The sequence below is a fragment of the Hyperolius riggenbachi genome, chromosome 2 (assembly GCF_040937935.1).
Source record: "Hyperolius riggenbachi isolate aHypRig1 chromosome 2, aHypRig1.pri, whole genome shotgun sequence".
NCBI classification, from domain to species: Eukaryota; Metazoa; Chordata; class Amphibia; order Anura; family Hyperoliidae; genus Hyperolius; species Hyperolius riggenbachi.
Genome location: NC_090647.1, coordinates 144,429,173 through 144,443,390, shown reverse-complemented (window position 1 = coordinate 144,443,390; position 14,218 = coordinate 144,429,173). Strand labels below are relative to the sequence as shown.

Below are 14,218 nucleotides of genomic sequence, written 5' to 3'. Positions count from 1 at the left end.
TCAACATTGTCCTTTTTGAAAAATCACAATCGTGGCAATTTTGGCGTGTCTCCAGTACAATTTATCTCAGGTGCATTTTTACTCATCAAATCAGATAACCAGCACAAACAGTACATGCAGACATTGCATCATGCAAGAGGTTGTTTTTGTATTTTAATGCTACATAAACACATCAGTTGTATTTGTATAGCTAATAATTATCTTAAAAAAAAATGCACTTACTTGCGGCAAATCATCTTGTCACAGTTGTACTTCTGGGCAAGCTGCCTGAGGAAGGCTCAATGATGCCACCACGCAGACGCAGCACCAGATGCAGGGTGGACTCTGCAATGTAAGAATAAAAACATGCAGGTTAGCAACACAATCATTTCAAAAGGAACCTGAAGTGAGAAGGCACCTGAACTCAACCAAACCTCACCAGCTTATGGGTTCCTCTCCTCATACTTACCTGTCCATCGGTTTGGATGGGAATGCCTTCTGGACCCCCACCCCCCATTATTAACAGTGTAATATTATCCACGTCCATAATCCAAGTAATTTTGCAGTCCTGCCCCGCTGTGCGCAGCAGTCAGTTGAGGCCAGGAGCATTTTGGAAATGCGTACTTGAAGTGCCACTTTTAAGCTATTTCCATGCAGGGATCCATAATTCTGCCAGGCAAATACCATATGAAAACAGGGCCACTCAGAATGAAACACAGGCTTTCCCAATCAAGTTTGGAACAACATTTTTCCCATTAGGGAAGAGACCAATGCAATGTTTTATAAATCAACCATGTAAACTTAAAGGGTACCTGAGATAAAGGAAATAGGAAAATATAAACATACCTTGGGTTTCCTCCAGCCCTTTTAGGCTGCTCGCTCCCTCACTGTCCTCCCAGGCTGCCTGGATTCTCTGCTAGGCAGCCTTGCTAATCCCGTCAGTCCGGTGCAGTCTGGCCACACTCACTACCCGTTGCACTCCCGCAGTCAGAAGCGCTCTGCGCAGTCACAGATATGGCTGGGCCGTGTATGTGCAGTACGCACCAACAAGCGGAACTACCGAGGATCCAGGAGGCGCAGGACGACGGCGAGGGACTGAGCAGCCTGAAAGAGACTCTGTACTAAAACAAAAAGCTCCCCTGGGGGGCACTTACCTTGGGAGGGGGAAGCCTCAGGGTCCCAATGAGGCTTTTCTCCATCCCTGTAGCTGCAGGCAATACAGGGCTGGCTCCCCCAAAGCATCCCGCAATCCTCGCTCGACAAGTATGACAAGGCTTGAAGTATTTACCTTCCTGGCTCCAGCTGGTGGCGCTGTTTGCAGCTCTCAGCACAGAAATAGCTGATCTCTGTTGGGTCCGCTCTACTACGCAGGCGACTTGCGGTTGCGCAGTAGAGCGGGACCAACGATTGGCTATTTGCGCCTATCTCCGAGCGGAGAGCCGATACTGGGCCTGAGCTGGAGCCAAGGTAAATATTTACATTCCCGCTGTTCGGAGGAGCACAGCGAGACCAACGTGGGACACATGAGGACGGGGAAAGCCTTGATAGGATCCTGAGGCTTCCCCCACCCGAGGTGCGTACCCCCCAGGGAAACTTTTTTTTAGTTACAGGTTTTCTTGAAGGAAGCCCCAGGTAGGTAGGTAGGTAGGGGTGTGTGTGTGTGTGTGTGTGTGTGTGTCTGTGTGTCTGTGTGTCTGTGTGTCTGTGTGTGTGTGTGTGTGTGTATTTTTTTTTTCTTTTCAGGTTTACTTAAACCACATGGAGCAGAGTATAGACAGCTTTTTGGTAGAACAATTAGCAAAACAGGTAATGGCTATTCACAAGGGCAGGGAGGTCCAATCCCGTCCTCACAAGTCTGCTGACATTTTTGGCACAACTCAAAAGAACTGATGGTACTAAATCAGGAAAGCCAAGAAAACATTTCTCCATTTGTCAGGCTATCCTAAACACTGGCATGGACATGGCCCTCAAGAATTGATTTGGACATCCCTGCACTAAGGAATATGAGTTATTTACAGAACCTGGATTAATTTTAATCTGGGCATCTGTGTATTCAGCGGTTTGTCTTATTTAAAAACTTTTCTGAAGCAAGGTGCAAAGTCTTGCCAGAAATATGTATGAAAGCATGCCAACTTCATGAAAGGCAATCTATTAGTGCACTTCTAGTGTCTTGGATTCACAAACCATTGCCATTCTTATTCGCATGCTGTTCCTTTCCTGACTATATTACACTACAATAAGTAAAACATAATTCACGCGGTCCTTTAAATCTATTTCAATACCTAGAAACAGTGAACACTTTCTAAAAACAGTAGTTACTACAGTAGAATCCCTTTATAGTAAACTCTAAGGGACCGGGCAAAGTAGTTTACTATATCAGAAAAGTTATACTCAAGCACATATAGTATACTAAAGTACTGTATCTTAATTCAGGCAATAATTGGGAGTCATTTATTCTTTTCAATGCTTCAGCAAGCAAACACAGACAGTGTCTAAGCTAGATCAGAATGCACGGCGCTAAAGTTTTAGTATATCAGTTTACTATAACGATATTATACTGTAGTGTGACTTGCTATATACTGGGGTGAATATTAGAGTTTAGTTTGCTTGCAAGGTGTAAAACTATAGAATACAGATTTGTTAAGGGGGGGGATCCTACCTTTCTAAACTTTTATGAATACCTAGAAACATGTCATAATCAGTGAAACATTGTTACTAGTGTGACTGTGCTATAAAACTAGAGAACACAGGTCAGTTAAGGAAAAGAAAATAATTATAACAGCTCCTACCTTTCTGGATATTGTAGTCAGATAGAGTTCGTCCATCTTCAAGCTGTTTACCAGCAAAGATCAAACGTTGTTGGTCAGGGGGAATACCTGAAAAAGGAAATTCTCATTAACACAGAAACAAGATGGAAAGGAAAAAGATAAAAGTCGCGAGGAAGCTGCAGTATTGTATAATACAAGAAAGTAAGTGTGTGTGTGTGTGTGTGTGTGTGTGTGTGTGTGTGTGTGTGTGTGTGTGTGTGTGTGTGTGTGTGTGTGTGTGTGTGTGTGTGTGTGTGTGTGTGTGTGTGTGTGTGTGTGTGTGTGTGTGTGTGTGTGTGTGTGTGTGTGTGTGTGTGTGTGTGTGTGTGTGTGTGTGTGTGTGTGTGTGTGTGTGTGTGTGTGTGTGTGTGTGTGTTAGAGGAGAGCCTTTGGATGCACCAGGGACTTCCCCGATGATCCTCCAGTAGCCAGCTGGGTCCTTCTACTTGGCTGCGTACCCTCAGTGTACCAGCGCACTTGTACTGTGCAGGTACCAGTAGGCTCCGCGCCTGCGCAATAACACAGAAACGGAAGAAGTCATGCCCATCCATGCTACTGGATAGGCTGTACTTTGCGGCTGCACTCGCACACTGAGGGAAGCGCAGCCGTGAGCTATATTCGACATTCATGTTAAGTATTATAAATGGATCCCAACAAAGTTACGGGGGACGCACGTAGGAAGACCAGGGAAGCCTCTCGACTATCCAATAAATAATAGTAAATAATTTTCTTATCTGGCATCAGGTATCCTTTAATTGATCTTCCCCATAGTCTCATTTTAATTTTTACCCCCTTTCAATGCGACCTACAATCTGGATCATTCAGTTACAAAAAATAGAAATGAACAAACTTTTCAGATCTCTTTTGACATCAAGTGTCTTATTTATTTGGATTTAAGGGATTTTGAATAGAAAAATTTAAGGCTAAATTCAGGGGTCAAAGAAAACAGCTCAGGTTACTTCTAGAGATGAACAATTTGATTCAGAAAAGCATTCCACATCAATCGGATCAGAACTTGAATTTAAACTAAATTAGACTGTGGCAGGTACTCACTCATTGCCGCCTTTGTGCACTGCACTCCATGTTGTGTTCTAGCACTCACATACTTACTCATTCTGGCTGGGACTTAAAGAGAATCTGTATTGTTAAAATCGCACAAAAGTAAACATACCAGTGCGTTAGGGGACATCTCCTATTCCCCTCTGTCACAATTTCGCCGCTCCCCGCCGCATTAAAAGTGGTTAAAAACAGTTTTAAAAAGTTTGTTTATAAACAAACAAAATGGCCACCAAAACAGGAAGTAGGTTGATGTACAGTATGTCCACACATAGAAAATACATCCATACATAAGCAGGCTGTATACAGCCTTCCTTTTGAATCTCAAGAGATCATTTGAGTGTTTCTTTCCCCCCTGAGGGGGGAGTGCATAGCAGAACCACAACACTGAAGAACTTGGCAGCCTTCCAGACACAGGCTGACAAGTCTGACAAGGGAAAGATACATTGATTTATTACAGAGACTGTGATAGTACAAAGTGCTGCAGTAAGCCAGAACACATTAGAATAGCTTTTGGAACTTGTAGGATGATAAAAAACAGGATGCAATTTTTGTTACGGAGTCTCTTTAAAGAGAATCTGAAGCGAGATTAAAAACAGCTTTTAACCTTATATTCAACAGGGGCATGTTTGCCCCTGCTAAAACGCCGATATCCCGCGGCATAACGAGGGGTCTTTACCCCCCAAATCCCGTCCGTGGTGCCCGGGGAACGCTTCCTGTTGAGGCAGAGCTAAGGGCTGTAGCCCTGCCTCCATGCGTGTCTGTCAGCACGTATCTCCGCCTCCCCCTCTCAGTCTTCTTCACTGAGCGGAGCGGGGGAGAGGCGGAGATCCACCGCTGATAGACGCGCATGGAGGCAGGGCTACAGCGAAAGCTCTGCCTCCATGAGCAGCAAATCTACAACCAAGTTGGTTGTGGATTTTGCGGGGGGGGGGGGGGGGGGGGGGGGTGGGGGGGGATTTTGGGGGTAAAGACCCCTCGTTCTGCCGCGGGATAGCTGCATTTTAGCAGGGGGCAATTCATGCCCATGTAGAATATAAGGTAAAAAGCTGTTTTTAAAGTCGCTTCAGAGTCTCTTTAACCCTCCTGACAAGGAGTCCTGCTTCTATTTAAGTTTGAGGTCTGATCTGAATAAATTATATTCTCTAGTGACCTCTTGCATGTTTCCAATAACTATCAAACAAACTGCTACCCTGGCTCACAGAGCTCGTGATTATGGGGATAAGAAAAACATTCTACAAAACTGTACGCTTACATTTACCCAAGAAGTAAATTAAATACATTTGTGACTTGTACAAAAACAAGCCAATTTCATTCCAACTGATGAACAATCCTATCAAAATGATCAGACTTGTCCATGGCTTGTAATTTAATTACCAGGCTGAAATTACTGATAAATGATAGTAAAACTCAGGGCTTTGGAGTCGGGGCAATTTTGGGTAGCTGGAGTCGGAGTCAGTGGTATCATAAACTAAAGGTGCGTCCTCACGCACTACCGTCGGCAACGACGGGTCCGCCAGACCCTCCTGCTGTGCGAATCGTTCAGAAACAGCCTTATCAGTCCGCTGAGAGCGCCTTAGGAGTCGGAGTATTTTTGTACAAAATCCACAGCGCTGGTAAGTACAATTTTTAAATATCTGTCCAATTTAAGAATTGCTAATCAATTTTTCTGACTGATTGTAACATTTCAAAAATATGACCAATGTACCACACACGTATGTTCAATTTTTTCCTCAATTATGATAATGATTGGAAACGCAAAGAAAATTGCTAGGGTGTTTATATTAATAAATTAACAATCCAACACACCATACAATCTTTAGTAGAAATTGAAGAGAAATATCTGGCATTCCAGATCGATTTAAATAAAAAAAAAAAAAAAAAAAAAATGGGAAATCCGATCGGATTTTTCAGTCGAATGAAAAAAAAAATCTTGATTTTTTAGAGAGATACGATCGTTTTTATCGAATTACTGTAAAATTGGATCATTTTATTGTATCGTGTGTGGCAACCTTTAGACTAAGGAGTCGGAGCCACGTTAGGTACCTGGAGTTTCATAAACTGAGGAGTCCGAGTTGGAGTCGGATGATTTTTGTACCGACTCCACAGCCCTGGTAAAACTAAGTACACACATGGGAGAATTGTTGCCCATCGAGGTTCAGGAAACGATCCCCCGGGTGACAATTCGTGGATCGAACCTGTACAGACATCCATAGCCTTGAAGCTAACAATGTGTTCTGTTGGTATGGAGAAGGACAGAGGGTCAACGATCGGCGGGGGTTGAAAATAGCTTTGCGATTTGTCATGTCGGGCATCAGGGGTCATTAAGGATCCGACAGAACAAATCTTTAACGATGCCCGAGCAAAGTTAATCGGCAACCGCGGTACACACACCAATCATCGGCTGAAACATCATTAGTGAACATTATTTTGTATCACACATGTGTACGTAGCTTAAAGGAAAAAACTTAAGTGAACTATAAAAAATGAGATTTACTCACCTGGGGCTCCCCTCAGCCCCCAGCAGCCGATCGGTGCCCTCGCAGCCCCGCTCAGATGCTCCTGCACCCACCGGCGAACACTTCCGGTTTGGCCGTCACCGGCCGACAGGCATGGGAACGCTAGTGATGCTTCGCGTTCCCAGCCTGTATATCGCCCCCTATGCTGCCATTGCGGCCAGCGGCCAAACCGGAAGTGTTCGCGGCGGGTCCTGGAGCGTCAGAGCGGGGCTGCGAGGGCACCGATCGGCTGCTGGGGGCTGAGGGAAGCCCCAGGTGAGTAAATCTCATTTTTTATAGTTCCCTTAAGTTTTCCTTTAATGGTGCTGGTAAACGCTGAATGATCATGCTCAAGTCACACTGTATGCATGTGCAAAGGACTGATCCTTGTGTCAATTACAATAATCAACTGCCTGACAGGTTGGTAGTGTATCCCTTAGTACACGCATCCTTTTACTACTTCCTTGTAGTATGATGGACAACAGATTTTGAATATTATTACGCTCATACTATAAGGAGGCAATAAAATTGGCCAGTCACTGGTCAATAAAAAATGTCTGTATGCACCCATAGTGTGTACTAGCTGCTGGTTAATGAAATACATGCCAGCTAATTGGTCAGTGCTGCAATGAGCAAAACAGTACAACTCAGCAGTCTACAAGTTTCAAATAGTCTAAAAATATTACAGATTGCCGCAACTCAAGTTTTCTGTGCGTACCCAAGTCTGAAAAATGAATTGAAGTGCTATTAGCTCAGACTCATTCCACAACATTTGAAAAGCACTGCCAAATGTCAGATCACAAGGATTTTGGATGTCTGGGAACGTATGCAGTAACCGCATACATTACCAGATAAGCAAAGTACTTGTGGTAGTATTTAGATTGGATTTTATTTTTGCCTGGTGTGTCTGATCATTAGTGGTGGGTTTATGTCACTGAGAAAATTGAAGAAAAAACTGCATATATTTGTGAATGTCAGACTAAACAGGTGTCATTTGGGGATGGGGCTGTCCTGATTATGAAGTAGGAAGCAGGAGTTCCAAAGGGCAGGAGCAGCATGCGACAGAAGACTAAGTCCAAAGGTTTTGAGGTGGATTCTGGTGATAGCAAAAACGGATATGCTGAGTTTATGGAACATGTGGTGCAAACAAATCTTTCAGATATCCAATGCCTAAATTGTACAAAAATTTGAATGTCAGTCGGCCAGCTTTGAAGAGGACTCTCCGCCTTATGGTTTAACAGTGCAGGAAGGAAATCATTTGTGTTATGTGGCAAAAGTGATGGCCCATTCATACTATGGCGCTTAGTGGGCGATTCCCGGTAATCACCAAAGCGCTAGAGTTAATTTACCTAATGGCAGTGATCTCACTGCCGCAATTGGCGTCGATTGCAGGCATTTTGCGATTAGAACCAATCGCAAAAAGTATTACATGCAGCATTTTGCAACGGTTCTGGAGCGATCGCAGTACGGTGCTTATTAAGCGCTGACCGTGATCACTCTGGATCGCGGAAGTGTGAGCAGTGATTTTACCACGCTAATTGCGGTAAAATCAGCCATGCAAAATGGTTGCGCTAAGCGTTACCGTTTTGCGATTTATAGTGTGAATGGGCCCTGAGAGTGGCTTACCTTCCTTGTCCTGGATCTTGGCCTTAACATTTTCAATAGTGTCACTGGGCTCAACCTCGAGCGTTATAGTTTTTCCCGTGAGAGTTTTTACAAAGATCTGCATATTGCCGTCTTTCTGGTTTCCTGCAAAACAAGGAAATTAATGAACACTTGGATAAGACGACATTTTTGTTTTTCAGTTTTAGTAATTAGTTGCTTAAACCAGAGAGCTACACACACAGTTCCCTGCTGTCTAGTGGCCCTCCTACCTCCCCTATACAGCTGTCTACCTACTTTCTAGTGGTCCTTTCTCCCTTATAAGAGTTCACTGGTGTTTAGTGGTTCTTCCTCCCTCCCCTAAAAACTTTTAATGTGTCTAGGGGCCCCCTTCTTCACCTATACATTCCCTGGTGTCTAGTGGCCCCTATATACAAATCCCTAGTTTCTATTGGCTCTCAGCCCCCTATAGTTTCCTGGTATCTAGTGGCTCTCCTCAGTCCCCTATACAGTTCCCTTGTGTCTAGTGGTAATTTCCCCCCTTCATACAGTTTCCTGGTGCCTAGTGCTTTAAAGAACAGAGCCATCAAATTTGGCCCTCAAGTGCTTTCCCCACTTTGCATTATGTTTGGCCCACTGTAGACGAAGAGTGAAGCTTTAAGATCACCAAGGAAGCCATATGCGAGAGTGAACATCCTTCATATTGTTCCTCCCCCACATGGCTTCCTTGGTGATCTTAAAGCTTCACTCTTGGTGTACAGTGGGCCAAACATAATGCAAAGTGGGGAGAGCACTTGAGGGCCAAATTTGATGGCTCTGGGCCAGAGATTGATATGTATTATTTAAACGCAAAATTTTTGTATTATAAGCAGTGAAATTTGACTGGACTACAACACTGCACAGGACTAATTGGATTCAGAATGCTAAGGGCTAATACTGGTTACACGTGATTTAATTTCCCATCAGACTGACGGGTTGATCCGTTAATTTTGACATGTCCGATGTGCTCTTGGTCAATAGCTGAATCGATTTTCCTATCATTACAAAATTAATCCAGTCATCAATCGTGAGAACAGACTTGTCAAATTATTGGTTCAACCCACCATGTGAACCTATCATAACTACCCAACTATTTGTTTTATTAAATTACTCAGGTTATCTATGGTTTCATAACCTGCTTAACCCTGTGCAAAAATCCAATTCAGGCCAGAGTCACTCCACTTCCTGTAGAGCAAAACTTATTTCCAAAAGTTAGCTTGTCTTTACCTTGCATACATTTGAAATCGGCGCCGGTAGACTTGGGCGCAGGATACAGCCGGTATATGGCTGATCCTGCTTCTGCACAAGTCCGGGCCGTATTAATTACTATTCCCCCTCCAGGCCGCCATGGATAGTGGGGGAATGATATAATTCAGCTTCCAGCGATTGCTGGAGGACGAATTATTGTGTTTTTTAAGCAACCTCAGCACCGTCTGACGGTACCGACATTACTCACTGAGCGCCGCTCAGTTGTGATTCCTGTTATAGTCTATGGTGGCGCCAGCTGTGCCCAAATCTAGCAGCGCCGAAAAGCACTGCTCCGCTCTACCCTATGTGCAAGGCAGGCCCGGACCAAGGCGAGAGGCTCCAGCCTCAGGGCGCGGTGTAGGAGGGGGCGCACAACACACAGTGACTGCAAGCCACATACCTAGAGATTAAGGTGTTGGGAGCCCTGGGGCATCTCTTATGCTGGGAATACACGATGAGATTCTTCAGCAGATTTACTGTCCGATCATTTTTCTGATCGATTTACATTCACTTCTATGCAAAACCGATTAAAAAAAAAAAAGGATCGAAAATCAGATCAGACCAGTCAGAAATTATCGAACCATCTATCTACCAAAGAATCTCATGGTGTATTCCCAGCATCAGTCTAATAGCAATCCGTGCGAGAAGGCTGGTGTGGGTGGGATGGAGGGGCGCACTTGTCTCAGCTTTGGGTGCTGGAGGACCTTGTCCTGATGTAATGTCTGATTGCGCTGCCCGGAAGCTCCCTTCCACATTGAGTAGCACGCATGCTCAGTGTGAAGTTAATTATGCTGCTGATGGTAAAATAATAAATATCTCCGCTTCCACACATCATACAGGCCTCAAATTTTCAGGGTAGGGAGAGGATCCCCGAACGACCTCTATGCCAAATTGCAGCCCCCAAGCCCCGCTGGTTCAGGAGATAGGTTTCTGTAATCTATCTCGGGAACCAGTAGGACTCGGGGCCTGAAATTTGGCATAGAGGTAGTTCAGGGGTCCCCTCCATACCCTGAAAATTTGGGGAGTGTAGGATGTAAGGAAGCAGAGATATTTAGTATTTTACCACCAGCAGCATAATTAAATAGAGTAACCAAGCAGCTCAGGGTGACCCAAACTACTAGGAATGTATAGGGGGATGAAAGGAACCAAAAAGCCCTCCTACTAAAAAAGCAAAGCTTGGTGTAATTGCCTTCTTAAAACAGAAGGAAATTTGCAATAATTCAGTTCTAAATGAACATTTGTGGTTACCCACAATGCACACCTACTAAATATACAAATTATCCCTTTCCGCCCTTGTTAACCACCCTGGCGTTCTGATTAAATCGCCAGGGTGGCTGCGGGAGGGTTTTTTTTAAATAAAAAAAAAAACTATTTCATGCAGCCAACTGAAAGTTGGCTGCATGAAAGCCCACTAGAGGGCGCTCCGGAGGCGATCTTCCGATCGCCTCCGGCGCCCAGAATAAACAAGGAAGGCCGCAATGAGCGGCCTTCCTTGTTTTGCTTATATCGTCGCCATAGCGACGAGCGGAGTGACGTCATCGACGTCAGCCGACGTCCTGACGTCAGCCGCCTCCGATCCAGCCCTTAGCGCTGGCCGGAACTTTTTGTTCCGGCTGCGCAGGGCTCAGGCGGCTAGGGGGGCCCTCTTTCGCCGCTGCTCGCGGCGAATCGCCGCAGAGCGGCGGCGATCAGGCAGCACACGCGGCTGGCAAAGTGCCGGCTGCGTGTGCTGCACTTTATTTGATAAAAATCGGCCCAGCAGGGCCTGAGCGGCAGCCTCCGGCGGTGATGGACGAGCTGAGCTCGTCCAGACCGCTCAGGAGGTTAAAGAGACACTGAAGCGGGAAAAAATGATATTATGATTTGTATGTGTAGTACAGCTAAGAAAAAAAACATTAAGATCAGATACATCAGTCTAATTGTTTCCAGTACAGGAAGAGTTGAGAAACTCCAGTTGTTATCTCTATGCAAAAAAGCTATTAAGCTCTCCAACTTAACTTTGTCCTGGAGAGGGCTGTTATCTGACTTTTATTATCTCAAGTGTAATTGAACTGTTTACTTTTCCTCTGCTAGAGGAGATGTCATTACTTCACAGACTGCTCTGAAAGACTCATTTTGAATGCTGAGTGTTGTGTAATCTGCACATATTAGAGAATGATGCAATGTTAGAAAAACACTATGGGTATCATTCATAAAGCATTTCCGCATGCGGAAATGCTTAACACCGGTGACTTTCCCGACCACTCAGCATAAGCCCCATTCATAAAGGCTCTTTCCGCATGAAAAAGTGACAGAGCGATACATTTCCGCCTTGTGCGGAGTTTTTCTAGATTAATCTAGAAAAAGTAACAAACACATCCATTCATAAAGATTAGAGCAAGCGGTATCCGGAAGGAAAATACCGCTTGCTCGACAGTAGCGATAGGCGGGCGGAATACATATAAATGAATGGGAGGGACCTCCCAAGCAGCATCAGACAGAGCAGCGCAGGGAGGGAATCGGGCAGCTTTTAAGTTTCCGCATGCCTACCGCCACGCTGCCGCCAGCTTCCTCCAGAAAACCTCCGCACTTCTACCGCAACAGGCAACTTCTTTATGAATGGCCACCCAGAAGTCTTAATTACCGGTTGCGGAGAAGAACGGTGTTTTCCCGCACTACCGACAGCCTGTTTATGAATGATACCCTATATACCTGAAAATAAAAATATGAGAATATTTTCTTTGCTGCTAATCTTCTAGTAATTATTCATAGTACACAACCAATTCATTATATCATATATTTTTTTTTCGCTTTAGTGTCTCTTTAAGCCAAGCAAGCATCCAGAACCGCTGGTTTATAGCAAGCCTATAGCTTTAAGTTTTACACAGCCATATCAAACCCACATGTAGACAGCCTGTTTCGGACTTTTGGTCCTCATCAGTACATGGCAGGGATTTATAAGGCTGTATGAAATAGGGCTTGGTCGAGTACAACAGAGTAACCAAGCAGCTCAGGGTGACCCAAACTACTAGGAATGTATAGGGGGATGAAAGGAACCAAAAAGCCCTCCTACTAAAAAAAACAAAGCTTGGTGTAATTGCCTTCTTAAAACAGAAGGAAATTTGCAATAATTCAGTTATAAATGAACATTTGTGGTTACCCACAATGCACACCTACTAAATATGCAAATATAATTAAATAGGAACTGTTGCCACAGTCTCCTACTGCGCATGCAGGGCAGCGCAAATTAACAGACAGCGTAATCAGACTAACTAGCATACATTGACAAAACAGCATACATTTAAAGTGATTTACCCCTTTTTAGTAGAATCAGTGTCCCCTTTGCCGCTCGCTGGGCTGCGGGCTCCTCGCTTCGCTCGGACAACTTTTTATTCTAACTCTATGTCCACTTGGATAGTGGAGAAGATTGCACATCAACAACCGGGCAGCTAACTGGGGTTGCTGATGGGCATTATGGGGTTAATGTATGACATGCATGACTTTGCACATGCTCAGTACCATTTGTATGCTATTTTGTCAGGTATGCTAAAATGTTGGAACGCCTGTAAGGCTCTGGTGCAAGGCTCATCTCAGCACTCACAAACTTAGAAGCAAGATTTTTATTTCATCTCTTTATGTCCTGGTTTCACATTATATCCAACCTACAGGTGTAATATTTCAGTGTAAGAGATACGCCAGATCTCTCTGCCCCACTATGGTGACTTCGTGTGTGACGGGGAGGAGGGCTCCAGAGAGGACTGGAATAACTTGCCATACAGCCATTGTGCTGCAGTATGTGGATTGCATAGCAGGCCAGACGGCAGAACACACTGATCCGAGCCCCGGGGTAGTCACTATTCATGCAGTAAGGCAGCTGCTCCCCACCATACAGCAGTGCAGGACGCAGCACACAGTAGACCCGTCAGACACGTGGGTGCCCGGGAAAGGTACGGGTGCCGGGGAAGCACATGGCAGGCGAGCGGGACACATCACTAGGGCGAGGGTTATATCTGTCTGTGTGTTCTCAGTGTCCCCATTGCCCCCTTCACAGTGTCCTCTCCCGCTCCGTCAGTTACACTGCCACTTTAGCTGCCGCTGCTCCCTGAGCGACAGATCACCACCCTACCTCTTCCCGAGGTCCGACGTAGTAGAGGCCGAAACTAAACTGCGCATGCGCTTTGTCAGAGTCGCGCATCTGTGCTACACACGTCCACGGAGAATGCCGTGTCCTGTCCCTCCTGACTATCCGTCCAAAATAGCTTACGTGTGCATTGCGCATGCGCGCACACCCATCAGTGCTTCAAAGGAGGGGGGAGAGTCGTCATTTACAGCTACCTTTCTGCCGCACTCTGAAAAATTCGCGAACCTAGCGCAGAGAACTGTCACTGGAAGTGGCTATGAGTCGCTGTCACTGTGCAGGCTTGCCGAGGTCTAATCTCCCGTGCTTTACTACACAGCTGCGCGACTCGCAGGGCACCTGATACTCCCACACTCAGGCTGACGTGCTTCTCCCTGGAGTCCCTGCTTACTCCTGAAGGCTTCAATGTCTGTCCTCTTTGCAATTGAATGCACAGCAGAGCGGTGTATATCTATGGCATACACCTCGTCTAGTGCTGTGCATCCCTCTTCCCTGCTCTCTCCTCTGCTTTCATCAGAGCCCCTCTGGTATCATTTACATTTGTGCAGCTCCTGACTTCTCATGTGACAAACTCGTGAACCACAGTACACTGGGCAGCTCTGATTAAAGTGTAGGAGAGGAGCAATGCACAGCGCTGGACGAGGTGTAATGGCATTATAAACTGCTTTGCTGTGCATTAAAATACAAGGTTGTGGGACACTCACATTGCAGGGGATGAGGGGAAGGACGTCAGCCACTGGGAGGGGGGAGAGACTGACCTCCAGTTACAGCAATCTTTGTAGGAAGCTAATATACATGGTGAAGGTGAGGGAAGAGGGTCAGTAATGCTGGCCACTTAGTTTTTTCCTTAGGAGGGGGGGTGGTGCGACACA

General features: G+C 45.4%; 1 protein-coding gene across 1 annotated transcript; it reads right to left on the bottom strand.

Moving 5' to 3' along the window:
- Positions 1-218: 218 nt before the first annotated feature.
- LOC137544111 (ubiquitin-ribosomal protein eL40 fusion protein-like) lies at positions 219-13,435 on the bottom strand. The gene is given in 5 exon segments (XM_068265180.1): positions 219-274; positions 277-324; positions 2,769-2,855; positions 7,967-8,089; positions 13,335-13,435. Coding segments are annotated over 4 exon segments (294 nt in total). The 5' UTR covers positions 8,070-8,089; positions 13,335-13,435.
- Positions 13,436-14,218: the final 783 nt, after the last annotated feature.